The following is a 25,843-nucleotide window of genomic DNA, read 5'->3' as shown; positions in this document are numbered from 1 at the left end:
ATAACTTTTTCTCATCGTATGCAAGTGTCTTCTCCAATAAATAAAACCCGCATCTCACATCAGTGGGCACCTTGGGACTTGTGTAACAATCCCACTCCCGTTTAGTTGAGATGGCATGGAAACACTGCAGTTGTGTTGTATGCCTGCTGCTTCAATGCAGGACTGATTTTCCACTTTACTTGTAATGGACAATAGGACATCACTGTGCTGGGAGGGAAAAAACAAGAAGCCATTGTAATCTGCTTTAGCCTGTGGCTATTCTGCTCCATATAGGCCTCCAGCAGAGTTTCAGTAACTTTAGTTATGTAGTGCAAGAAGCCAAAACTAAAGTTAAAAGGATTCCTCCCCAGTCGTTCAGAGCAGCTATGGGTGCCGTGAACCCATAGCTATTGGCTATTCCTAAACGTTGACGGTCAATTTATTTTGGCTTTCAATCATCATTTAAACTATATATATATGTATGTATCTGTGTCAAGAATGCTGTTTTCTCAGTATTGCCCAGGGACATACATCCAGAAGCATGCGCTACAGACTATAGAGATGGGAGTGGAGCACAATCTTTCTTTGTGACACTTGCAGCTCTTCCTAATGGGAGCTCTGTCTCAATAGCGTCCTTTAGCCCTGTCATGGGATGGAGAGCAAAGAATAGCGTAGATGGACCATAAATAAGAGAAGCGAGTTAGTATTGCTTAGGGAACGAGCATCTGGAGAGAAGGGTAAATTCAGGAGTCAAAGACAATATTACTGGCAAACAGAAACTTTATCTGAATGTATTGATTTATCTGTAGACCATAAATAAGCTGGCAGTTTTGATCTCTCCAAGCGCTTTAAACTTGTCGTGATTACTTTTTCCTAATTCCCAGAAGAGGAGTTAAGAATTACTCTGGGTTCAAACTATAGAGAGAAGCTGAAATGATGTGGATTAAATTGCTGGATCTGTAGTGGACTTAGTGCTATGCTGAGTACATCACTAAATAATTGCATTTTGCCTCAGTTCTCCATCTTTACAATCAGGGTAACAGACCTTCCCTGAGATAAAAAGCTGGCGTGATAGGAACTGAAGTCATGCCTGATAGGAACTAATTGACATAAACGTTCAGAAAAATCTCACACGTTGACTTAATAACTCCTGTTCTCGCGGTAAAGCCAGGAGCTCAGACGTGTTTGTGGCGAAGTCCCCTCCCCATACTGCATTGTGCTATTAGTGTAAGTTCTGTCAATGCTATAGCCCTTGCTATAAAAACAGCTGTAAAATTTTGCTTTGCATTAAAACTCCTCACAGAAAGCTGCTATTGGGAGGCAGCAGAGCTTGATTTCAGTTCTCAGCTTTAAGAATAGATGAAGCAATGAGGATGGGTCTTCTAGGGGTACAAACCACTGTGCTTTGCAGTCATCAACCTTACGGTGGTGCAGAGATGCTGCCGGTGCCTCACCCTCATCTTCTTCTGGATGGGACCTAATGATGAAGGGGAAAAGCGCTGCACTCTCCCAGCCGTAGAGAAGCGGTTGTCTGTGTGGGGACATGGGGACTGAATCTCTGAGAGAGCACAGAGGTGTAGTGGTTTGGTGTGGTGGTGGTGGTTGGTTTTGTGCTTCACGGGACCATGTTTGCCAAGGAGACTCAGCACAGTTGTGTTTTTGCTTTGGATTTTTCAAAGGGAATTCATAGCCACTGTGTTGTGTGGGGTTTTTTTGAAAGCCCAGCTTTGATATTTGTTGCCAGGCTCCATTTCCTGGTAGAGCTAATATTACTATTAGTGCTGCTCCTACCTACTTCAGAGGATGACTGTGAGATTAAATTTCTTCTTTTCATAAAGACTCGGCAGTTTGGGTGTGACAGGTGTTCTACAATCACCGTTGATGGGTTTGAGAAGGTATTTTATTGATAGGGATGTATTTGGGGACAGTAACAGTTTACTTCTGAGCTCCCGTACAAGCTGGCCTTAATTTTCATCTGCAATCTCGAGGCACACTAAGGAGGAGAGTAAATTCCCGCAGTCCGACTGGAAAGAGCGTTCCTATAATTCTGATTTAGTACCACTTCCTATTAGTCCCAGCCTCTCATCAGCTACACTGAGATGATAATTTATGTTTTAATGGGCAGAGCACTTTACTGCCCACAGGGTTCTAAACCAAGCCAGAATTTATGTCCCATGCCTCTGAAATACCGTGTATTTATTTCCCTGGCACTCGGGCAGTGAGTTGAATCTGTAAAGAGCCCGGCTCTGTGCTTTGCTGGGAAAAGCCTCAAGTGTGGGTTTCATTTGAAACCAGAGACAAATGGCAGCAGATGTGAGAGGAAGCTTGGTCCTGTAAGGATGGAGGAGGCATCCAGGAAGGAAGCGCTGCCATAGAGGGGTTGTGCTGGTGTTACCTGTACATTTATTCTTTATTCTGAATTCATCTAAAAGAATATACAGAATTTTTTCTTAAAAACATATTACAGCTAAGAAATAGATGAAATTGAAGAACATGGAAAGAAAAATAAAAAAACAGAAAAAGAAGTTACAAAGGAAAAAGAAATATGACGGTTAAAAAAAAATGCAGCATCATTGCAATTAGTATTTACAGCAGAGAGTCTTTCCAAACCCGTGGAGGGCCGAGGAATTATAAATGGCAGGTGCTGTAGAAACAAAACAATTAGTCCCTGCTGCTTAGGCTGTTGTGAAGGTGGCGTGAGGCAGAACGCAAGCAGGAGACAGAGCGGGCAAGTGGGCAGCGGAAAGGTGCGGGGCTGCTAGCAAAATGGAAATCACTGCTTGCCACTGCCCAATATCAGCAGGGGCTGAATTGCTGTCATCACAACTCCAACTTTTCAGAGCTTTGCAGAAAACCTGGGGTTTTGTTCTTGCTCAAAGTGAAGAAGTGCTGCTGCTCAAAGTAAGAGCTGTTGGAAAGGGTGACCAAAACTTGGCCGAGTGGAATCATTCTCCAAATCTGAATTTGGTTCTGTCTGTAAGTTGCATCATTTATGCACCTCCTGTCCTGAGAAATGCTTGAATTAGGAGGCATAGCTATCACTGCTTTGTTAGTGGCGCTTCAGCCACTGAAGATCCCATTACAATTACCAGCTCCTCAGTAGTTTTGCAGATACATTTTTAACACATGCAGACATTTTTCTGGCGTTGCCCAGACTCACATCCCCAGTGTTTGCTTAGTGTTTCACCTCTAAGTGAGACCAGTAGTGAGGTTTAAATAATATAAGCCCAGCAAACAGGCCTTTCTTTGACTGAATAGCTGCCAACCTCCCGCGATGCTCCTCGCAGCGTGCTCTGGATTGCTCTGGAAAGGGAGCTGCACTCAGGGTGAGGTTCACGTGGTGTGACACTTCTCAGGGGGACAATGTTCTGCATCCCAGCAGAAATCCAGACAGCTGCTTTGTATTTGCCTGGCTCAAAGGCACAGATTGGTTGCCTATGCCTTGGTGTGCAGCCTCGTCACATTCACATGGATATGGGATGCAGGGGACTGAGTCAATTGGAAGCTTGTGGCTAGTTTGCTGTATTGTCTTCCTGCAGGGAAAATTTGGGAGGTTGTTTGTGCATAAATAATTGTTAAATCAATCATTAACACATAGACCTCCCCAGCTAAAACACTGGAGTGCATGATTCATCCCCGCACCCGAGTGCTGCAGCTGGGCTGGGGCTCAGGCAGCCGTTCGCTCTGGGTGAAGAGATGATTCCATCTCCGTTCACCAAAAACAGTGTAGTAGCGACCGACCAATACCAAGAATTAATGAATTTTGCTCTTCTCTGAGAGCCTCAGGTTTTCTTCCCAGCACATCAATCTGCCTTGGGAGCTGTGCTGGCTTGATAGTGCAATCCCCGAAGGAGCAACCGCTTTGGTCTCTGTTGATGAGCTTTGGGCTGCTCCTTGGGGCTGAGTCCAACCTGTCCTGGGCATGGTGCTGTGCTCAGCACAGGTGCTTTGAGGCTGAAGTTAAAAGGAAGTCAAACCTTTCTTTCCTGACACAATATCATGCCCTTTTAATGCCAAAGCATTTCACATTTATTTAATCACTGCTGCCTGGAGAAATTTCTCTGAGCATTTAATACACATTATTGTTAAGAAGCTGTTAAAGAGGTTTAATTCATTTATGTTATATCACAACAGAACATCCACTTCTCTCTAAAATTACCTTGTGCTGAGTACCGGAATCCCTTTTTTGTAACGCTTGGTTGAAGGCTTGTTCAGTCATACTGCGGTTATAGGTTTCATAATATTTGGCAGTCATTTTTACTCCAGGTTTTTTGCCGTTGCAGAATGGGACTGGAGATATCTGCTTCTTTTAATATTACCTTATTTTAGCAACAGATGTCTTTCCTTTTGGATCCTTCAGTTCTTTAGAAGGCACACTGCTTGTTTGCCTTGCTTTGTACGCAGATGTCTCTTCTTCGCAAATGCAAAAAGCAGGGAGTTTAGCTTTTGCACAGGTAGAAGATGTTTCTCTGCAGGAGGCGATGGTGGCAGCATTGGTCCAGGTCCTCACCACCGGGATCGCTGCATGCCGGGCTGTTTGGTGGGGTGGCTGGTGGACCCAAACACACACGTGCTGATAGATAAGGGTCTCAGTAAGTCAAGTGAAAGCTGCTCCATTTCCGTAGATCCAAGAGCCGTTAGTTCTCCATCCTTACACAAGGTCCAATGGCATGATCTGAATTAGCTGAAATTGTCAGGTTGGCTGCCTGAAATGATCCCATGTCAAAACCAACACAATACTATGACTTTTGTAGGCACAGAAAGAACCAACTTTGGAGTGCTTTCTAGATTTCGAAGAAATTATAATTTTTAACCATTTAATTTCCAAGTGCCATCATTTCAATGGATATCTTCCTAACATTTATTAAAGAAATTTACCTCCTTCCTTCAACTAAATTTCTACGAACTACATTACCATCAACATATGGGACATTTAGTTATAAAACTAAGGATGCAGAAGGTAATTTCAATTAAGAGAAAAGATAGAAATTAGCAGCTAGGAACATCTGTGTTGTTCTGCAGGAAAGGGAATATATCCACGGCATGAAGATGAGTCAGGTCTGAAGGAATTAATATTGCATCAGCTGAATAGGGAAATTACCGTCTCCAAAAAAGAATCGGTGACATCAGTGGAAAGCAGCAGCTGGCAGGTTCAGAAAGAACTGTGGAAGTTCCTTCACCGGAGGATGTTGTAGATGATAAAAGTTGACGTGGGTGGGGAAGGGGCATCTTTACAGAATTAAAACCCATTTGGCAATAGCCAATCAGTGGATTTTTTTTTTTAAAGTCCATTTCATTGTGTGCATGGTAAGGAGGTGACATCCTAAGGTTTTTATGGTCCTGTTGAAGAAAGGTTGAAGTGAAGGTCGCTGTGGTTTCTGCTCTTGCTCTGCCACAGTTCCTGGGTGGTTTTGAGCAAGTCAGGACAGGCTCGGTTCTGCCGCCCCCGCACCTCCTGGGAGTTGTGTTCGCAGTCCTCAGAAGCATCTTCATTTCAACCAAGCAACAAGCATGTGTCTACTTTTTATATTAAAAAATAAAAAGCAGCAGTTTTCCAGACAGTACCTGCTTTATTAGACTGTTTATAGAGATATATATTTCAAGAAACAGGGATCATGTCATCCATGACCTATGTCTGCAAACCATATAAAATCATTGCTGGCTGGATCTAAATAGGATACATTTGTTCTTCAGCAAAGACTTTTTTCTCTGTGCTGTACCGTAACAGGTGACAAACCAAAGCACACCAGTGAGTTATTCAACCTGATTTCTTGAGCTGGACGTACAACTTGTAGCAAAAGCTTTGTTTTACTTCTCCTTGCTTTGAGTTGTTCACAGGCTGTTTGTGATTTGACCACATTATTGAACATTTGAAATTATTTGCTAAGTAACTTTTGCAAATTACTTAAGTCTGCAGATTTATGTGCAAGTGAGGTAGTGTGAGTTTTCCTGCTGCATGCAGTGGTCATTTTGGATAGGTAAGTTCACAGCCAGTGCTGTTGCTTGTTGTGACTCTGAATAAAACCCTCTTGAAAAGCTTTTTACACCCAGGATACATGGAATTCCTGTGAATGTGTTGCCTGGTGTGGTGAGAACCCCTCCTGTGGGCAGGAGGAGCCCTGGGGAGGTTCTATCAGCTCTTCCTTGGTGTGTGCAGGCTCTCCTGTTTTGCTCATCCGCGTCCACTCTACTGGGGCAGCGGTTTCCTCCCAGCCCTGTGTCACAGCTGCTCCTTGGTTTGCTGGTGACAATTCCAAAGCCATTATTAAAAATAGCAATAAGCGCACGTGAAGTGATGATAAATTGATTTTGAAGGAGTGAACGCCCAAAATAGGCTAAAGTTTCAATTTTTTTAGGTCCCAATTAAATTGCAATTAAACTGAAACACACCCAAAAACGTTTGATTTTTAAAGCATAGGCAGTCGCTTAAAACAAACGAGAAGACTTTTGAATTGATTTCGGTTTTCTTCACTGTAACAACTGAAGTATGGGTACCTGCAAAGTGTGCTGCTGCACCTGTATTTTTGGCCTGGAGACTTATTTGCCCTACATGGGTTTTTCTGTCTCTGAACAAATTTGCATGCATCTAGCTGAGTAAAAGCATATATGCACTGTTGTCCCCTGAATGAAGATTACTATTATGTAATGTAGTATAAAGATATGTATGGAAGACATGATGAGTTAAGGAGAAAATACCACGGGAGCGTGTTATTTATAATGTATGCAAATAAATTTACTCTGGCAAAGCTGTCCTAAATTTTCAATTCATGAGTTTGTTAAAATAGTAAAAGGTAATTACCCTTTTAATTATAACAAAGCAGTTTACAGATTGCCATGGTAATAGTTAAATATCTTTCCCATAAATTTATTATGGTGATTGTAATGACTATCAGCTTTAAATACCTTTTTTTTTGTTGTTTTTTTTTTTCTTTTTTAATTACAAAGCATATTTTTTTAAACAGGGTTAAAGAGCAGAAGTAAAGGTGCGGGAAGTAAATATGTTATATGGAAGAGAAAAAGGATCATTATGCTTCTCATTATAGCACTGACGGTTCAGTTGGTAGCAATTGCTCAGGTGTTCCAGTGATCCAGGTGGATCAAGGACAACTTCTTATACATCAGAAGACAATAGCCCTCCTGGCTGACTCTCATATCTATAGGTCTGTAGTATTCTTTGCAGAATCGTTGCCATTAGTTCCCCTGTCTGATGTGATTGAGTACGCTGTGTCTCCCTGGACGCTTTTCTGTGCTCTGGGGGACGTGATTCCCTTCCATTCTCAATTTCTGTGGGACAAGTAGAACTGCTCAGCTGTTTGGTTTTTAGAACAGTTTCCTAAGAGGAAATCCAGGATCTCCCAGCTTCTATGCAGGTGTTCCGTGTTCGGCCAGCAAACTATTAATGCAACGCCTTGTTTCGGGTTAATTTGCTCTGAATTGGAGTATTTCATTTTGTTGGACTGGTTTCGAATGTTTCAGTTGAAATCTGTTCAACAAAACGATTAAAAAGCTTGATCCCAGCAGGACATCGCTGTATTTCGTTCCTGTTTTCTCTTCTGGGTCAATAATTCCAAATGGAAAAACCTTTCTCATTGACTCTCTGGGTCAACTTAAAGTCTCCAAGAGTCTTTTAGTTGTAGCTGGTACCTCAGCTGGAGGGGCAGAGAGCCCTGGCATTGGGGTTTCTGGCCAGGAGTCCCTGCAGAGAGGCCGATGTTCTCTGTACGGCAGCACCGGCTCTTCCATCCCTGGCCCAATGTTTCCAGAGGTGGGGACGGCTCAGACCCACTTTGTTGTACAAGTGGGTTCTCAGAGGATATCACTGAATGGGGACTCACTATAAAGGAAATAACGTGCACGTCTTCAAGAATGAGAATAGCGTCAGGCCTTATCTGACTACTCTGCTATATGGAGCAGGTCCTGGACCCACAGGCCTTTGAAGCAGGTGCCCTTGGTTGTTTATTCTTGGCAGCCAAGGACATGAGTGCATCTGTGGAGACCATGACCAAAGCACAGGAATCACTCTGAAGAGACTGTTTATGCATTTTACCTTCATCAAAACCACTTCATTAAGCACCCAGGGAATGCAAAAGTGAGGGGAAAAGTGGTTTTCTTGATGAGATAAACACATTACAAGCTACTCATTATACATAAAATAATAGCATTTACGGCATGTTGCAGGGATTCAGGCTGGAAGATGTGTCACCGTTGCCATGTTCCTTTCATTTCCTGTGTATTCATCTAAAGGTACTGATTCAGCCTCTGTAATTGGCTTGTTATACCCTTTAAAAAAAGAAGAAAAAAAGCCCCCCAAAATCCACAACAAAACTCTTGAAACTTTAGTGCTGAAAGCTGTGCTGTGTGCTTGTATGGGTTTGGATTTGAATATGAATCGGAAGAACAAGAACCTGAATTTTCAGTCCTCCAATGTGTAGATGAATAGATGAGTAAAGAGAGAAAGAAGAGTAAATAAAAAAGTCCTAAGTAAAATAAAAGGCTTGTAATAAGCCTTGTTTTGTGCACCGCTCTGGGAGGAGAACCATCTGTCCTTTTGCCTCAGCCACCATCCACTTTATTCGCATGGTCCTCTCAGTTTTAAATTAAAAGCAAAAAAAAAAGAGCAGAGTTTTTAGGGATGCCTCATTATCTGTGTTTTCTTTATGGAAACAACTCCCAGTGCAACTTGATGGTGGCTTCGTTGCCTGGTATCTGCGCAGGGCTGGGTGGGAAGGAAAGCCTTTTGGATCCATTTTGCAGCCTGCTATTTTAATTAGAGTATTGTCACATCTTGGCTGCTCGCAGACCTCCGAAGAAACGCTGTGACCTGCTGGGTTATTTGCTCGACATTTGCGTGATGGATCTCCTTGCAGTCACGGGTGCTGGTGGGGCCCCCGGCCGTGGGGCAGGAGCTGCTGCGGCTCTGGGTTGGCTGGGAGCAAGTGGGACCTGCCTGCAGTGCCACCGTTGTCTGGGGGGACAGCTGGGTATGAGCCTTTTTGCTTCTCTTCTGTTTGATCGAGTTGCTTTGAGTTTTCCCTCTTTAATAAGTAACATATTCAAGGTTTTATTGTGGTGAAATCTGGCTTTATTTGAGTTACAAAGGCTTTTTGGTCTTCTTTAGGGAGCTCATTATGAAGAGAAATCGTAGGCGGTGGATGTCCAAACTCTGGCTGACCTAGGAGCTTATTATACCTGCTTAAAAAAACCCTATAGAAGTGGTCTCAGCATGAGCTCTCTCTCCATCCTTGCTTTGCAGGGGTTACACAGGATCTGGAATTTCCTTCCAGCGTAGAGAACGATCCCGCCTGCCTGGGCATCCACGTTCTGAGCTGTTGGTGTGGTTTTCTGTCCCCTGTCCCCAGAGGCACCAGGACACCACGGTTTTCCTCCTGGTGGATGGAGCTCCCCCAAAAACCTTGCAGTAAATCCCTCAGTAAATAAATCCCAAGCGAACATCAACACCTAATTTTCCCTCTGTGGGTGGAATGTGCGAACAAGAGCGATGAAAGCTGAGAAACAAATGAGTTTCTTTCTTCAGACAGCATTATTTGCAGGGCTCTGGGCTGTTCCGTGCTCTGCCTGCCCGCTGCGGATTAGCTGGGAAACACAAGCCGACTGGCTGAGCACTGTGCGAGAGGCTGCCAGGATCTACAGGGCCACATCTGAGCTGCAATCTCCACGATGATCCATTTACTATAGGGTTTACCTCTCAGGGTCTCTTAATTTCCATCATCCTCTTTTATCCAGCATGAAGTGTAGGATTGCTCAGCCAGGACGCCAGGTTTGCTTTATGTTGGTTTTGTTGCTCAAATGGTTTATGTTCTGTTCTACAATCAGGTTGCCCTTTGGATTTCCCGCCCCCCACCACACCTCTTATCTATATTCAATAAACAACTTCAAGTTGTTCTGTCCAGCTATTTAGCAGAGAGAAATGATTTGGGAAACTGAATTCCCCTGGTTCAGCTGAATGTCCAGAATAAAACCATAAACACATGAGATAAGATTAATAAAAGCATTAGGTAGATATTTCCATTACTGTATACAAGCTAGACAGCATCCTCCTCTACCAGTTTCCTAATTTGATAAATGCCTTGAGCTGATTTAAAAATGGGTAGGTTATTTTTAACCATGGTAGCAGAACCATCTGTATTGTATCTGATGAAGTTCTGTGATAGAGCAAATTGATTTATTCTATCTCCTTACAAGTTATACTAAGCTTTATGTTATAAATAAGATGCTTTGAAGTACATGATGTCATTGAGCTTGAAAGTCTCTAGATAAATTTGTACTTAAAGCATTTGTGCTTTCTGTATGAATGTAAATCGGTGCAGATTGTTGCATCTCTTTTCAAGCTCTCTGGGGTCAGGACTGTCTTCATCATGGTGTTTGTATGAAACACACAGAGGACTCAGATCCAAAACTGGTGCTCTCCTGTGCTACAGGCATAAAAATAAGAACAATCAACCAAACCAGAACCACACATTTGATGGCAGGGTTTTCAGAAGCAATGCAAGGAGCTGCGTGCCTAAACCCTCCCATTTGTTGTTATAAAATAAAGGGAGGTAATGAGGAGCTCATTTCATTTCAACAGTCCTGGCTGTAGCAGTGGTGAACTGTGTGCTATGGTGAGCCTGAAGGAGGTCGGGTTTGGGATCTTCCAACCCAAACTGCTCTATGGTTCATTGGTTCTATGATCTCTCTGTGATGGGGATGGGGCTGTTGGCGGCACAGACCTGGCACTTCTTCCCTTGGCCTTGCTCTGAGGCCACCGGGGCTTCTGTGAAAGCCCATGAGAAAGGCGCCCACAGCACTAAGAAGATGGAATCAATGGAATGTAACAAATCCTGTCTTAGTTGCCTGCTTACAGAACCAGCAAAAATGGTGGCTTAAATAAGGCAGGACTTGTAAAGAGATGGACTGGAATCACTGTCTGTGTTTAGGGGTAATTTTTGAGGAACGTTGAAGACTGGGTGCTGCCTAATGAGTGCCACGGATGGTGCAGATTTCACTGTAATTAAAAAAGAAAATGAACAATGCTTTAATTGAGATTTGAAGATAAAAAGTTAAAAGCTCAGTATCCTCTATTACTTATTGTCAGAAAGGAATTACGTTGCATATGTGTAACAAACCATTGCATTTTAAAAATGGAACCATAAAAAAGCTGCTGTAATTTAAAAGCAGCCAATTTACTCGGAGTACAGTTTGCAGCTCTGTCACTTGCTAATCAGTCTGTTAAACATAATAGCCATTCTTGTCTGGAGGCAGTTAATCATGTTGTGAATGCACTTATCAGCACATATTAGAAATACAATACAAGACTTTCCCACAGAGGAATGGATGCAATTACTGCAATCAGTATACATTTAGCTACTGTCTTATACCATGTTTTTCTTTTGATTTCTTTTTTCTTTCTCCTTTATAGTAGTCCAGCAGTGACAGATTTTCTCTTAGAAAAAATATAAAGGACATACTTGAAACTGTTGTTAAACTCAACAGAGATGCTCAATGCAACTCGTTGATTGGGCTGGTCGAACCCTTCCTGGACCACAGAGATGCTGAAATACGACCTGTTGATGGGGCTGGTTGAACCCTTCCTGGACCATAGAGACGCTCAATGCAACCCGTTGATGGGGCTGGTCGAACCCTTCCTGGACCCAGCAGTGCTGGAGCATTTTCAGCGATGGGCTGAGGATGTGTCTGTGAAAGTGGTTGGTTCTGGAGGGCTAAACTTGCTGCATTCTAATAATTTTAATTAGACTAAAGGAGCTCAGCATATGGATTAATTATTTTCTTTTTCTTCTGTGCTTCTCTACATTTAAATCAATGGCAAGGAGAGATCTCAAAGTTTTTGAAAGGGGATATTGAGGAAGCATGAAAGCTAATTGCTCCCAGCATGACTGCCCAGCAGCAATGGGTGTAAATACCGCTGTCTCAAAGAAAGCCAGGACTTGACAAAATGTAAGGATTTCAGCTAAACAATTTTCCATGCAATGTCCTTGCATGGGGAGGAAAGGAGGAGGGAGGGGATTATGAAATCCTGGAAAGAGAGGAATAGAAGGAGGATGGGTTTGTAAATTCTGCTTTATGTTCACCCTTTAATGTTAGGGGTATTTTATGTAGCTTAGCGCGATTCGCAGTGCTTGCAGGACCCTGCCTTCTTGTTCTAGAAATCCTTTAACCTGACTCTTGGTTCCACATGAGAGCTGGTGTTTTTGCTTCGGTGATGTTTTTAATTGTAGCGACGAAAATGAAAAAAGGCAAAACGATCCCCAAATTGTGTGACTGTTATACAACAGTTTGGGTTGGAAGGGACCCTAAAGGCCATCTTGTCCACCCCCCTGCCAAGGGGCTGGAACACCCCCTCTCCCCTGCCCATTTCTAATTATTCCTTTTCAGGACCTAAATGAATTAACCTCACTTATTACTCACTTGAGTCTGAACTCATTTATTCATGGTATGACCTTAGCTCCGAGCAATATCCCAGCAGCCCCCGATTAGCTGTCACTGCATTGGAATCCATCATGTGTTGGGAAATCATTGTCTTGCAAGTGTGACGAAGCAGTGATTACCCTTTGAAAAGGTGACCTGGAGACATTACGTGGTGACATTTGTGTTGACCTTACTTTCATGCCCATTATAAAGTAATTGGAGAATGATTTTTGAAAAGAGAAATATGAAATCCGCCCCTCTGCTTTTTGTGATTTGGAATTATCTTTGCATTCTTCAGATTCATTTTTAGCATGAAAATAGGCTTTTAATGGAGGGCCTTACATTATCACTACTTGTTTCTCTCTTGCTTCTAGTTTTGTTGTGAAAATCAGAACTTTAAGCTGATCTCAACTAGCAAAGGGTAGAAGTACGTAAATGACTGCAGATGGCTCTTCTCGTTCATATGCTGAATGCAGCTCCTGCTCCTCCCTGTGTTTGCTCAGCTGGATGAACTCATCTTGTTTATTAATTAAAATAGGGGAAACTGCTGTTTACATGCCAGTTTCACAGTTTTCCTGTCTGGTCAGTGGGTATCAATGGTGAGAGGAAAAGCTTAGCTTAAAAAAAAACCCCACCCTAATGATCAACCTGTAAATAAAGCAATTTGATGTGCGCTGTGTGTCTCTCAGGGAAGTGGGGAGAGGAGTCCAATTTGTGTTCATGTTAATGGCTACACTGATCCCTGCCTCCCCTTCCTCCAGATGTGGCCATTTAGCTCTTCCCCAAAGTGTGAATTACCCACAGGACACCCTGCACATTACCTCTCCATCTAAGAGTACATTAGATCCAAAGAAAGCTTGGTCTAATTCATTAGGTGCTTAATCTTATTTAAATATGAAGAGAATGTAGGAGGAAGAAAATAATTCTTGCCCATGTTCCTGTTTTGATTTCTTCTTTAATTATTTCATGCAGGTGGCATCAGAGCAGCTTCTACAGCACACCCATGGGTTCTGTGCACCCTTAGCAAGCTATGGAAACAAAAAAACCCACTGGTTTTTAATTTCCCCTTGTCCTTGTGAGCTGTTTGATGTTCTGTTATTTATTTGCTTACACCGTCTGCCCATTAAGCGAAGGATTCAGTTCAAGAGGTGTTGAGTTAGGCTTTTTACATCCTCAAGAGGAGAGCAGCATTTGTCACTGTTTTCATGTGTCCTCCAGCACATTGGGTGCATTCGTGTCGCAGTCTGCAGCTTGTCCTCCCTTTCCTTTCATTCATAAATTCAGTGCATGGGGCGTTTCCATCTTTAGGTTCCCTGGGGTTGGTTTTTGTCCCCAGGGAGACCCAGCTGTTGGCCTCGGTTGTAATTCTGAAGTCAAAACAGCCACCGGCTCACTGGTAACTCTCTCCTAGGTCTAGACGTGTTTTTCTTTGCTGATGCACTTGCTGTATACAAAAGAGTCTGATCACTTAATGCTGATGTCAGCCGTATAAAAATCATAAGGTATTCAAAATACCAAGGAAACATGTTTGGAAATGTGGTTTGAGCCATTACGGTGCATCGCGGTCACCTTCCCAAGCTCTTATCTCTACGTAGGAGGATGAGGAAGCTGCGCACTTGTAAATATAAAATTCAGGAACCTTACATAATCGTGTGAGTTCAGGACCTGCAGGCAGAGTCACCCTTCCTGAGACCCACAGTAAATTTGGAAGAGTGTAGAGGTAAATTCAACTGCTGCACCTCTTCCATTTCGTATTTAGTGAATGAAGCATCTTCAGCTGCCCTGAGCTGGCAGCACATAATCTACTGCAGGGATAGTGGAGGAGCCGAATTGAAGAGTGGCCTTTTTCTTCTGCTTAATTACCTGTAGGAATCTGCTTTTCTTGGCTGTTCTGTGGTGGTGTCATAGACAGACCCGAGTCTGTCCCATCGCATCGCACTGTGTCACCATGGATTTCCAGCAGGGAACTTACAGGGTATGTTCCTTGTCTCTACCACGGAGTGTCTGGATGGCCCTGACCACCCACTCTGTTTTCTTTGAGGTCAAGTGAAATGTTTGCTGCGTGGACTTCACGAGCAGCTTGGCTGCAGTTCCCCAAGCCTTGGGTTACTGAGCTGCAGCACAGGCCATGGTACAAAGTGCCTCCCAGAGTTGTATTCTTGTTCTGTTAAAGCCTGTGGAGGGTCTTTGTCTGCAAGCTCCTGCATTGCAAACAAGTTCTTATATCACTGAATCTATTATCTTGAATTTTTAGTCATTGGTTCTTTAGAAATCCATCTCTCTTTAGAATACATTTCAGCTGCTTGCACAGCAATGTTGAAAATACACCGCGTGGTTACGGTATGTAAATATGTAAGAATTTCTGGATAGTTAAATTATAAGCACCATTTGCGCTGTTGATATTTATTAACTGGTTAGGATTCAGCATAAATCTTTCATCATAAAATCATTCTTATTTTTTAAACAACAATAGCTCCCTCTATATTTGCATCCAACACCAGCTAAACCCTGGCCCTAATTTCTTACTGAATGTGTTTGTTATATTCCCCAGCAAGATACTTTCTCCTGGCAGAGGAGCTTTATTTTAAGAAATAAACAGCACAGCAATACAAAGGTTCTAAATAGTAGTCAGGAAAATATTCCAGTGCAGTCAAAATGGTCTTTTAAACCCCAAAAGACTGCCTGCTGTTTCAGAAGGGGAGGGTCATGACAAAGGAGTAAATAGAGTCCCCGTGCCCAACAACACGTTACCAGTGGAGTGCACCAATTACACCCATACCGAATTTGGTCCTAAACGTCCTGTTTTGTTACAGGCTAACTAAAATAGTATCGAAAGGCTCTTTTACCAGCAGAATTTCTGTACACTGTCACAAGAGAGGCAGCAAATAAAAATAATTGAAGCAATTGTCTCAGTTGTCTCTAGGGTTGTCATGATGGTGTTGATAAAATCAAATAAAGTGGAAGTTATTGCAAATTGTTAGTGAGCAGCGCGGTTGTGAATTGGCAGTGGAAGAAGCTGAAGAGCTTAAAAGGTTCGCTCATTATCTAGATTTATTGTTTTCAGTTGTGGGAAAATGTTGGCTAAGCAAAAGAAGTTGAGTAATATCTGGTCCTCGTGCTGTGTTTTGAACAAAAATATTTTCTTCTTGTTTTTATGGCCTTTACTGGATTATTAAAAACTGCTGTGTCGATCCGTACGTTCTTAACAGATTTAGCAGCTTGGTTTTATCCTCTGTAGCCATTTACATTGCCCATGCATGAATTTTTATGGCAGTGAAAGAACAACAGGATCAGGCACCAAGAAATGCTTTGAAAAAGCCGCTCGTTGGTGTACGTCTGGACAACAGAGCAAGTTCTCTGTTAGACAACAGAGCACACTGTAAATCGTGATTTTGAAATGCATCACGAGAGGAGACCAAGCAAACTCTTTCCGTCCCTGCTGATTTCCTTGCAACCTGCCATCCACCCTGGTTTGCTCAGTGTTGAGAACTTCTCCCTGCACCGCTGTGCCCTGGAGGAACAGTGAGCAGGGTTTTTCCAAGCGTTCATTCCTGCCTTGCAGCCCAACTGTCCCGTCCCCCTCTGTCCATCCTTGGAGGAGCAGTGTGAGGAGGCTGCTTCCAAGCGTTGTGTCGGTACAGCCTAACAACAAGGATAAATGCTGGGAGAAAAGGGGTTAGGCTAGCAGGTTTTAATATCCATTAGCATCACCAAGTCATACTCCATATGTAACACAAGGTGTAGCCGTTTCACCCCGTAAGTTGTTCTCAGGTAGGATGTGAGGTTGAGGATGCTGGAGCCGCTAGAAGATCTCCTGGGTTCAAAGGCGTCAGCGACCGCCTGTTCCCATTACCCGGTGCCTGTGTTCAGGAGGGCAGCGCTCTGCATGCTCACAGAATGCAAACCTTCGTCGTTCAGAACCTGGACACTGCTCCATTAGTAGGTGTTTGCTCTCATTTCCTTCATCTTGGGCTGCTGGGATCTTAATTTCCTTGGGGGGGAGAAGGTCAGGACCTCTAATCTGGATCTTTTCCCCCAGAGGTCCTGGCCGTCTGCTGCTTCATTTGACTGCAGCAGGAAATTAAGGTCTTGAGCATTTCCAATCCGTCGTTGAAAAGCCTCCTCTTGTAAGTGTTTGCTCTTCAGTAAACCGTGCTTATGAAATTAATCCTCTTGAGATCAAAGGGGTGAGACCTGTATTACTGAAATATTTTATAAACCAATGCACCTTGCTTATATAATCCTGTTCGCATTGAATTTGGTGACAATTTGTCAGGGAGAGTAAGAATTGACCGTTATTAACCTTGAAAAAATTCTCAAGCAACATGATACCAGACATTTTATTATTTTCAATTACCTAGTGCCTGCTCCATTTGTTTACCCCGCTGTGGGCCTCATAAACAGATGCCATTTACTGAAAACATTATTTTATGAATGAATGAACCTCAGGATTTCCTGTAATAGCCACTGCACTAATAGAAGGGCCTGACTTTTATCAGCTGAAGGGTTGGAGAACCGGCAGTGGGAGCCAGGGGAGTCTCGGTGCCCGGTGGCACATCCAGCCATGTGCATTGCAAAGTGTCCTGCGCCCTCATCCGTCACTGTGACACTCCACATATCTCCTTCTCCCTACAAACACACAGGGCAGGCTCCTCGGTTGTATAAATCAATCTTAATAGCTAATAATAGGCGTTTGTTTACTTAAGGTAACTACTATTTAGACTGTCACTGCCATCGTAACATCAATCACCGCGTATCATTCCAGTAATTAATTCAATAATGCCATGTTTTGTTTAGGCAAAAATTAGGGATAATGGAATTCAGTAGTATTTCAATGCCAGGTCATTTTGTAGAAGGTACTGAAACCTTGAACATTAGATCTATGGTGGACCTTCAAAGTAATCCATTATTTTGTGAAAAAAAGCCTATGCAGTTCCATATAAATGCTTAATACGGGAATAAATGTAGGGAAACAAAACCTGATATTGGATTTAAAAAAAAAAAAAATATATATATATATATATATATTTCCTACTGTTTGCATACAAGCAGCTTCAGGAAGAAAATCAATCAGAATGGCTGTAACAAGGTAACATGACAGACAGCCCTCCGGCAGCAGTCGGCATCTTTACAAAGCATCTGAATGCAGAAATCTCACGATTTTGGGGGTTCTTCTGTCACCTGGCAGAGGCAGTGCTGTGAAAATACTGCTATGGGATTATAAAGGACTGCTTGAAGAAGAGGACCCGCTGACTGGAGTTTGCAAGGGGGAAGAAATCCAAGGCCATGGCTTCTCTTTCTCTTCCCTCCCAGAAAGAAAACTGTGTAATGAACGTCTCCTGTCTGAAACACTGGGCTGGATTCATCAAAGGGAGTCAGTAATTACCAAATTGAGAGAATCATGAAGCGCTTTTCTAAATTTGAAAGGCTCATCAAGAATAGATCAGGAGCAGGCAAAATTAATAGTTATGAACTCATTTCCATAGAAATGGACTTATTAGCAAGCATGCCAGCTGCCTAAAATTATAAGGTCTTTTCCTTGTGCTTGCAGGAAATAATCTTTTTTTCTAAAAGTAATTTTGACTTTTTATTTTCTATTGCTCCTCCAAACTGGGGTTTGGCAAAATCCTTCTAAACCCGGAAAAGGCTTCACTGGACAATAGACTGAAAAGAGAGGAAAGATGGGGAAAGAAGTGATGTATAGTCCTTGGATTCCATTAGGCTCTTCCCAATCATGCGAACTTATTTAAGAGAAAAATTGAACAAGTTTCAAGAAAAAGCTGAAAAATCTTTACAGGCTGAAGTTTGGTTTAGCGGGATTGAACGGCTGATGACAGCGTTAGTTACAGTCGTCGTCTCTGGTAGGGGATTTTCCCACTGGAAGCGTTTTGTCTTCACCAGGCGGTTGTGGATCGACAGTGACTGCAAAGAGCAGCACGCTGGTCACCGGCTGCAAATCACGCTAAAAGCTGCTGGTTTGCCTTGGCAGGCTGGAACGGCCCTTTTAAAAGGGTTGGAGTGTGATGCTGCAGAGCCAGGAGAGAGATTTCCACACAGGTGTTGCGGTGCGGATTGATCAGCTAATGGAGCTGGCATAAGTAAACGCTAACCTTTAAGGTCGTGATTATGGTTTAATTTATCTCTGGTTTTACTTTAGCGATCTCCATCAATTTCAGTGGGAAAAGGCAGTGGTCTGCCGCACAGTGTGATAGAGGATGGTTAATAAATGGCAAGAATTATGAATATAGTACCAATCGTTCCGCTAGGAAAGAAGCCCTTGTAGGATAACAGATGCAGAGGCCAGTAGGAAGGCACTGGTCTGAGCAAGAAAGAAATTCAGCTTTTGGGTTTTGTCGTGGGTTCATTATAGTTGTAACCTGGGAAGAGACTTAGAACAGAGAGGTTGGATCAGTCCCTGGTGTACTCTGTGTCCTGGATACTGTAGCACTTGGCAAAGAAAGGAGACTATAATTTTAGAGAAGATTCACTGACCTGCAGTTCTGAAGGTAACTGGAAAACTGCTGGTGAATAAAGAGTCCGGAAAGTCGTGTACTGGTTTTCTGAACCTATACAATCAGTGGAGAAACTCTGGAAGTGAAAGATGGTTGACGTAACAAGTCCATCTCTTTCACCAGAAGTCCAAGTGAGAAGAAGTGAAGCCTTCTTTAATCGATATTGATATGTCATGCTACGTGATTTGCTTCTGAGACAAAGCAGAAAATATATGACAAGCTACGTTGTTTTTCCAGGTGATGATAAGGATTCTCCTTGGAACCAGGACCTAGGACGTCCTGGGAGACCTGGGAAGTCAGCTTTGCTTTAGTTCGTGTGTTAATATTAGTTAGACCTGAGCAAGGTTTATCTATGTGAGTTGCTGCTCTTTTCTAGATGCACAGACTCATTTCTAACCCAGCAGTGCATAACCATGTCTGCCTTTAAATGAAACTTATGTCTTTTATAGCTACACAGCCGTGCTAAGGATGCAGTGAAGGTCTCTGCATATTTACAGGCACAGCAGTCATTTTACTCCCTGACAATTATTTCAGCTTCCTATACAGGCAAGGGAAGGGAGGTCTGAGTCCCAGTCTGTCTTAAAAGTATAAACCCACTATTATGGTTATTTTTTGGATGTGTATAAAGAAAAACAGGAAAGGAATAATTGAAAGCATGATGGACCGAGCTCAAAGAAGTGCCCGTCAGTGAGACATGTGGAATGGATTGGTGAAGCTAAAGCAAAATAAACCCCTATGAAGTTGAGTGCTCCATCACTGGTGCTCACAGTGGTTATGTTTTTAACAGAAATGGTTTAATTACATCCCTAGCATTGTGTAATAATATTTGTCTTCAAAGATTTTTACTGATTGTCTAGCTGACCACCCAAAAGGTGCCTTAATAGCTTCTGGTTTTGCCTGGAGGTGGATATTATCTTCTCTCAGCATGGAAAATATTTATCCTTCAGGCACTGAAGCATCTGTTCGTGGTGTTTGTTGTCAGAAAGAAAACATGAAAATCAATAATTCCTGTTCAGATTTTTTCCCTTTACAATGCGCCTTCAAAACCATATGGCAAGAGCAGATTCTGCCTCTGCGCAGCTGGGGAGAGGCAAAGGATGGTTGAAGGCTTTCCTGTTTGTAGCTGCAGGAGGAAACTTCCTATGCACACCGGGCTTGGGGTCGCTGCTTCAGGGTCAGGGCACACGAATAATGTGCCATGGGACAGGCTAGAGGGTGAAACTCGGGTGGTCATCGAGGGACACGTGGACAGGACACAGCCCTCGGTCGGGAACAAACCGTTTCGTTCTCACAGTAAGAGCACGTTTGAGTCATTACAGCGTGACCTAACATGCTGTAAATTCAGATTTTACCCTGGTTTATGAGAACATGCTCTGGAACTTCAGTAGTATTGATAATGTTGTTGTCTCTTCAATGGAAAACTTGGTGTCTCTTTCTTCTGTGTAACACAAAGATCTGTCTTTCTAACCTGAGGGTTAGTACATAGTACTGGACCAGAGGAGAGCACGACGTCTTCTTGTTAACAAAAGCAGAAGTAATTTTTAAGTAGACTTCTTAATGCTATGAATTTACATCCGTTTCTTTACCTTTAAACTTTAATTTCCCAATGAGAAATATAGAACGAATGCCATTTAATTACAAGTCTGCACCACTGGCGAGAAGAATGTTTTCATGAATTGAAAATAAGGATAATCTAACCCCTGTTTTTCGTCACATGTAATTTCTGCAAATCCATTTTTTTCACTCGGATAAAAACAAGTTTGGGTTTGAAAGACCTTTTTTTTTCCCTCTCCACGAGAGCTCATTTCTGATAGAGCATGAGGAATGGCCAAGTGTTCTATTGTTTCAGAGCATCGGTATTTGCAGCAACAAAATTATAATAATGCGATATTGAATAATTGAGCAGCATCTGCGCAATGCGGTTCCCGGGGTTTGCGGCTTATTCCGTAAGTTCATTGTGATTATGGAGAGTGAATGCCTGAGTTTAATGGAAAAATGTGTGCATTTCAGGAAACTAAAAGACACGGTGTCACCTTATCTATGAAGTGTAGCTGTTTCCCAGTCTGTAGGTTGATTTCTGTCAGTGTCCGCAGGTTGAATTTACTGGTAAATCTTGCGGTGAATTAGAAAAGACAATCAAAATGCAGTTTGTTATTAACATCCTACTGACGTTACGGGCAATTTTTCTTCTCAATTCTTTTTTTCAGAGCAAACATGTCTTCCTTCGAGGTCCTGCAGATGGACTTTGAGATCGACAACAGCAGCAGCCCGGCGGGCGCCCAGCAGATCACCTGGCAGGTGGAATACCCGCGGGACGACTCCCTGAGCGAGCTGGTGGTCTCCGAGATCTTCGTCAGCCGAACGATGTTTGTGGGAATCGTTCCTCTTGCGATGGTAAGAACTTGCTGCTGCTTCTTTTTGCTAAGTGTTTCCGTTGCTTCTCGTTAGTATTCAAGGGAATGTGAGCCGTTTTATTAGATGGAACTTCCTATGCACCTGCCGCAAGTGATTGAAATGCAAAAATGCATTTCAATAATATTTTATTTACCTGATATGCCCAAATGGCTCCTTGGAAACCATTTGAGTCTTTTGTGAAAATCCTTTCCCGTTTGTGGATTATTGGCCTGGTACATGGTAATAGCTCCTTTGGAGCCATTGTCTTCTGGTGTATTAATGCCACTGCCATGCGTGTGCTCTGAGGGTAAATGTTGCAATTAGTTGGGACATTTTCAATGAAATAAATTAGCATGCATGTGTGGGAAACTCCATTGCTAAACCAAACAACTGGACTGTTTGCTGCTTTGTTTTTCCCCAAAGAGCCACACAGTGTAGCGAGCTGCAAACTGTCAATTTAATCAAAGGTCCGTTTTGAGTTGTAGAGAAAGGACAAAATAGTTTCAGAAGGTGTAGGTGTCAGCCGTATTTTCCAGGCAGGGTTTAAGGTGTACGTGTGCAGAAAGCTTGAAGCTGATGGTTTATTTAAAATATGCAAATATCTCCATCTAAAATCGAATGTACCTTTTTGAGGAGGGAACCTATGTCGGGGTCTCGTGGACTTTTTAGTACTAGGGCTTAAAGCTTACACATGACCAGTGATTTCAATGGTGTAAAACTAGAGAAACAACCAGACAACCTGGATGTTACACCAGCAGAATTTTCTCCTGTTGCTTTTTTTGAAGCATGTAGGAGATGAAACCCTAATTGTGTGTGGATGGAATATTACCAAGTAATAATGGCAGATCAGATATAATAACGGCAGAATGCGGTTCGTGAACAGTCTTGCACGTAGCGTTGCTGGTTCCAGACGGAGAGCATGGAGTTTGTGCCATGCAGAGCACCACAGATCTAAAGGAAAAGTGAATCCGACCCCAAAGTCCCCTGTGAATGTTGGATCGGAGCTTTGCTGCTGTCCCTGCATGGGTTGCACTTCATCTCTTTACAGTTACGGCACATGTTGGCCGCTTGCTGTCTCTAAATGTCCTTGGACAAAGTCTGAGGCTGAACCTGAATTCCAAGTGGAGCTAATCTGATCTCTGACACTTTGTCATAGACTAGAGCAAAAAGCTTCTTTTGTGAATTTATGACCTTAATCCTTAAATGGGGATCTCATGTGGGCTATTACTTTGCCTGTGAGCATCCTTGACTGGCCTGGCCCAAGGCTGATGGGGAAATTGATGAAAGCAATGGCAGGAACAACAGCTTGGATTTGGTTTCTTTCCCTTATGTTTGCCAGTTTGCAGTGCTGCTTCATCTCACAGTCAATTACTGGAGCGGGGTTCCATCAATGCGTTGCCAAAATGGGAGCAAATGGAACTGCTCCGTGCATCACGTGTTGTTCAGAGAAACACGTTCTGTTCCCAGAGTTCCCTACTGAAGTAAATGCATTTTAATGTTCATTCCTCTCGAGATTTGCCTGGCTTGTTGGTAAGGCCGTTTCCCTCTGAGTGCTGGTGGTATCTGTAAAGGAAGTTTTGTCTTCTCCTGGATCTTGGTCCCACAGAAGAGCATCACAGAAAGGTCCAGAAACCACTGTTTCCATGCCTTTGGGTTGCACTGAACATAAATCACTTGCTATTCCTTTGTGGTGTAGCCACCGTTTCACTGTGAGCATCGAATGTTTGTAGATGAAAACATAGAGTTCCAAGCAAAATATTTAGTCCTGGTTTTGCAAGAGTGAACGTTTTGATGGGATTACCAAAACCTCCCGGTGGTTCAGTGGTAATGACACCAGTATTTGTCAAAGCAGCACAGCTCAGTGGCACAAAGAGGAAAGACTCCTTTCCAGTAAGAAGACTGAGGTGGGTTTACTCAGAGCTTACTGGAGGAGAGTTCGCTGTGAAATCCTGCCAAACAAAAAGCAACTTTAACAAGTGGATCTCTCTGCAGGCCACATTGGTTCTTTTAACATAAAGACATCCTCTTCCAGATGGCTTGGAATATCGCTGTTGCGTTGCTGCAGTTGGTCACGAGTTTATCTTTGTTTTCCATGCTACATTCTGAAATAAACAGGAGAGAATGGAAAGATCCTGCAGATAATTTATTCTATCATTGCATTGTGTTGAATCTGGAGAATGGCGGTCGGGATATTTTTCTCATTACTAGCTTGCCTTTTTTTAGATAAAGATAAGGTAGACTGCACGGTAACATTTGAATAATAGCCTGATGAAAAGAGCTGATTTTTTGCTTTAGTGAGTTTATGAAGCCCTTAACATCAAATCTCATGTTCTTAACATTTACATTTGGTAGCAGGCTTGAAAGTTGCTTTTTTCTTTTGGGTTTTTCTAAGCGAAGATACAGCTGATTTTTACACATTAGGTAGCAAAAAATCGCTCCTTATTAACAGACAATCTTGCTGTAATGAATTGATATAGCAGATTATTTCTGGCTAGTCCTTTGGTGTCAAACCAGCAGCACATTACTAAGCTCTGGTTTGCAATGCACAGAAGGCAGCAGGAGGGTCCACAGGTGAAGTCCTGGCCAGGGCAGCAGCTCCTGCCGTGGGTTCATCCAACACAACTCAGTGAAAACCAGAATGATGAACTGCAATGCCTACATGCTGGGATTGAAAAGGAACAGAGGTTTTTAAGCCTTGAGAGGGACGTTGGGCAGACTTGTTAGCTTGTGAGAAAAATAGAAACACTTGGTGTAGCAAAACCGACTGTTCCTCCTGTATGGTAACTGTAGAAATACTGTGGGTTTTTTTGGGGGGTTGCGTATCCTTTGGAAGAAGACTAAAATATATTCTTGGAATATCAGGGATTCCTCCCAAACTATCAACTTTAGTTTGAATGATCCTCCATATAATAAATCTCAAGGTTATTTATCGCCAAAATCAGTGCATTTAATATATGTGAGTAAACTAAACATTTGCACTAATGAGAGAAAATAACCCAAAGTTTCATATTGAGAGATGCTTTCTGCACCATCTGATGGTTCTCCCCAAATCCTTGAGCTCCCTCTGATTGAAACATCCAGTTTAATAACAGCACAAGGCCAGACAGTTGGGATTTCCGAGGGAGCTGCATCCCAATGGAAACAGCACCGTCCAATAATTTGGGATTTGCTTTCCGAAAGTTGTACCTCTGCTTCTGGGTGAGCAACATAACTTCGGTGCACAGTGGGAAAGCACAGAGAGGATGCATTGAATGCAGACCATTGCAAAAAAACCCCAGAACCAAACCAAAACCACCAACAAAAAAGCCCCCAGTTTGTGTTTACTCCCAACGTGACCTCATTAACTCTCAGCAGGTGCCCGGAGCACCAGTTCAGACCCAGCTCGGGGTGCACAGCGCGGGTTGTCTCCCTGGCACGGGTTCCAGGCTCCTGTCCCAGATGGTGCTGCTGGTGCATTTTACACCAGTTGAGAAACAGATTGTTTATTTTGCCTGGTGTTCAATGTTCGTTGACTTGTGTGGAGATAAACACGCAGGATTCCGGGCCTCGCGGACCTATCCTGCCCATAAACTAACTGATCTCCCAAGGTGCTTATAGAAACAGCCCATGTTTGTTCCTGGAAGGTGTGGTTTCTGTAAATGAGGCGAGATTGGGAAATTCACCCCTTCTGAGCATGAACGTTGGATGTACATATAATTGTCCTCTTGGATAGCTACAGAGGTACAAAAATATATGTGTAGGGACAAGGTGTCATAAAATATCCAGATACAAGCATGTGGGGGAATATATGACTCTTAGTTTTTTTCGGACCGCTTTAGAAGTTGTCATTGGAATTGTAGGTTCTTTGGACAACAGGCTGAGAAAAACACACAGCCCAAAGCGTGGCAGCCCTGCAATGCTCCCGAGTGCCGCTGTTCCCACCTGGGAGCCGTGCGGCTGGGGCCCTGTGGGCAGGGACAGTGCAAATGAGTCAAAGCCACCCGTGTGTGCCTTCCTCTACAAGCACAACTTTGCCAGTCGTTCTAAATTCATTTTCTGACAACTAAAAGGGATCGGGTGGGCCTGCTTCCATCGGGAGAAGAAATGCGTGCGGATTCCGAAAACTCCATGCAAATTAAGAAATTATTTTTTCCTGAAGTACTTTGTTATTATTTAGTATCTGTGATGTAGTGGTTTATACTTTCAGAACACTTTACAGACTTTAATCAGACCTGAATAAACCCAACTTGATGAGGATGTTAAATTAAATGGAAATTAAGTCACTCTTGCCTGTTTCTTTATGATTTGTAAGCCACTTTTGGTACTCCTAAAGGTACCTTTCAAAACACTTAAAAAAATCATCTTACAATATTATTGCTTATTATATCTAAAACTGTTTAGGTTAGAAAAGAGGTAGGATTTCTACTGTCAAGAACTGATGACAGCACAGACGACGCTTTGAAGAATGTGAATGCTGTTTTATCACCTAAAGCTGCACATAACTATTTGAGCCCATTGAATTCAAGTAAAAATGCATGGATGGGAGGATTACT

The 25,843-nt window shown here is 42.8% G+C and overlaps 1 protein-coding gene across 3 annotated transcripts in view; it reads left to right on the top strand.

Moving 5' to 3' along the window:
- Positions 1-25,843, top strand: part of TMEM132B (transmembrane protein 132B) — a 215,214-nt gene that overhangs the window by 127,298 nt on the left and 62,073 nt on the right. For all 3 annotated transcript variants that reach the window (XM_065851937.2, XM_071815868.1, XM_071815867.1), the window contains one exon: positions 21,125-21,311. In XM_065851937.2, the coding sequence (XP_065708009.1) occupies positions 21,125-21,311 (187 nt within the window). The remainder of the gene's footprint in view (positions 1-21,124; positions 21,312-25,843) is intronic.

This window comes from Patagioenas fasciata, chromosome 17, assembly GCF_037038585.1.
Source record: "Patagioenas fasciata isolate bPatFas1 chromosome 17, bPatFas1.hap1, whole genome shotgun sequence".
NCBI classification, from domain to species: Eukaryota; Metazoa; Chordata; class Aves; order Columbiformes; family Columbidae; genus Patagioenas; species Patagioenas fasciata.
The sequence above is the reverse complement of the archived record's forward strand: the minus strand, read 5'-3'. Positions and strand labels throughout refer to the sequence as shown.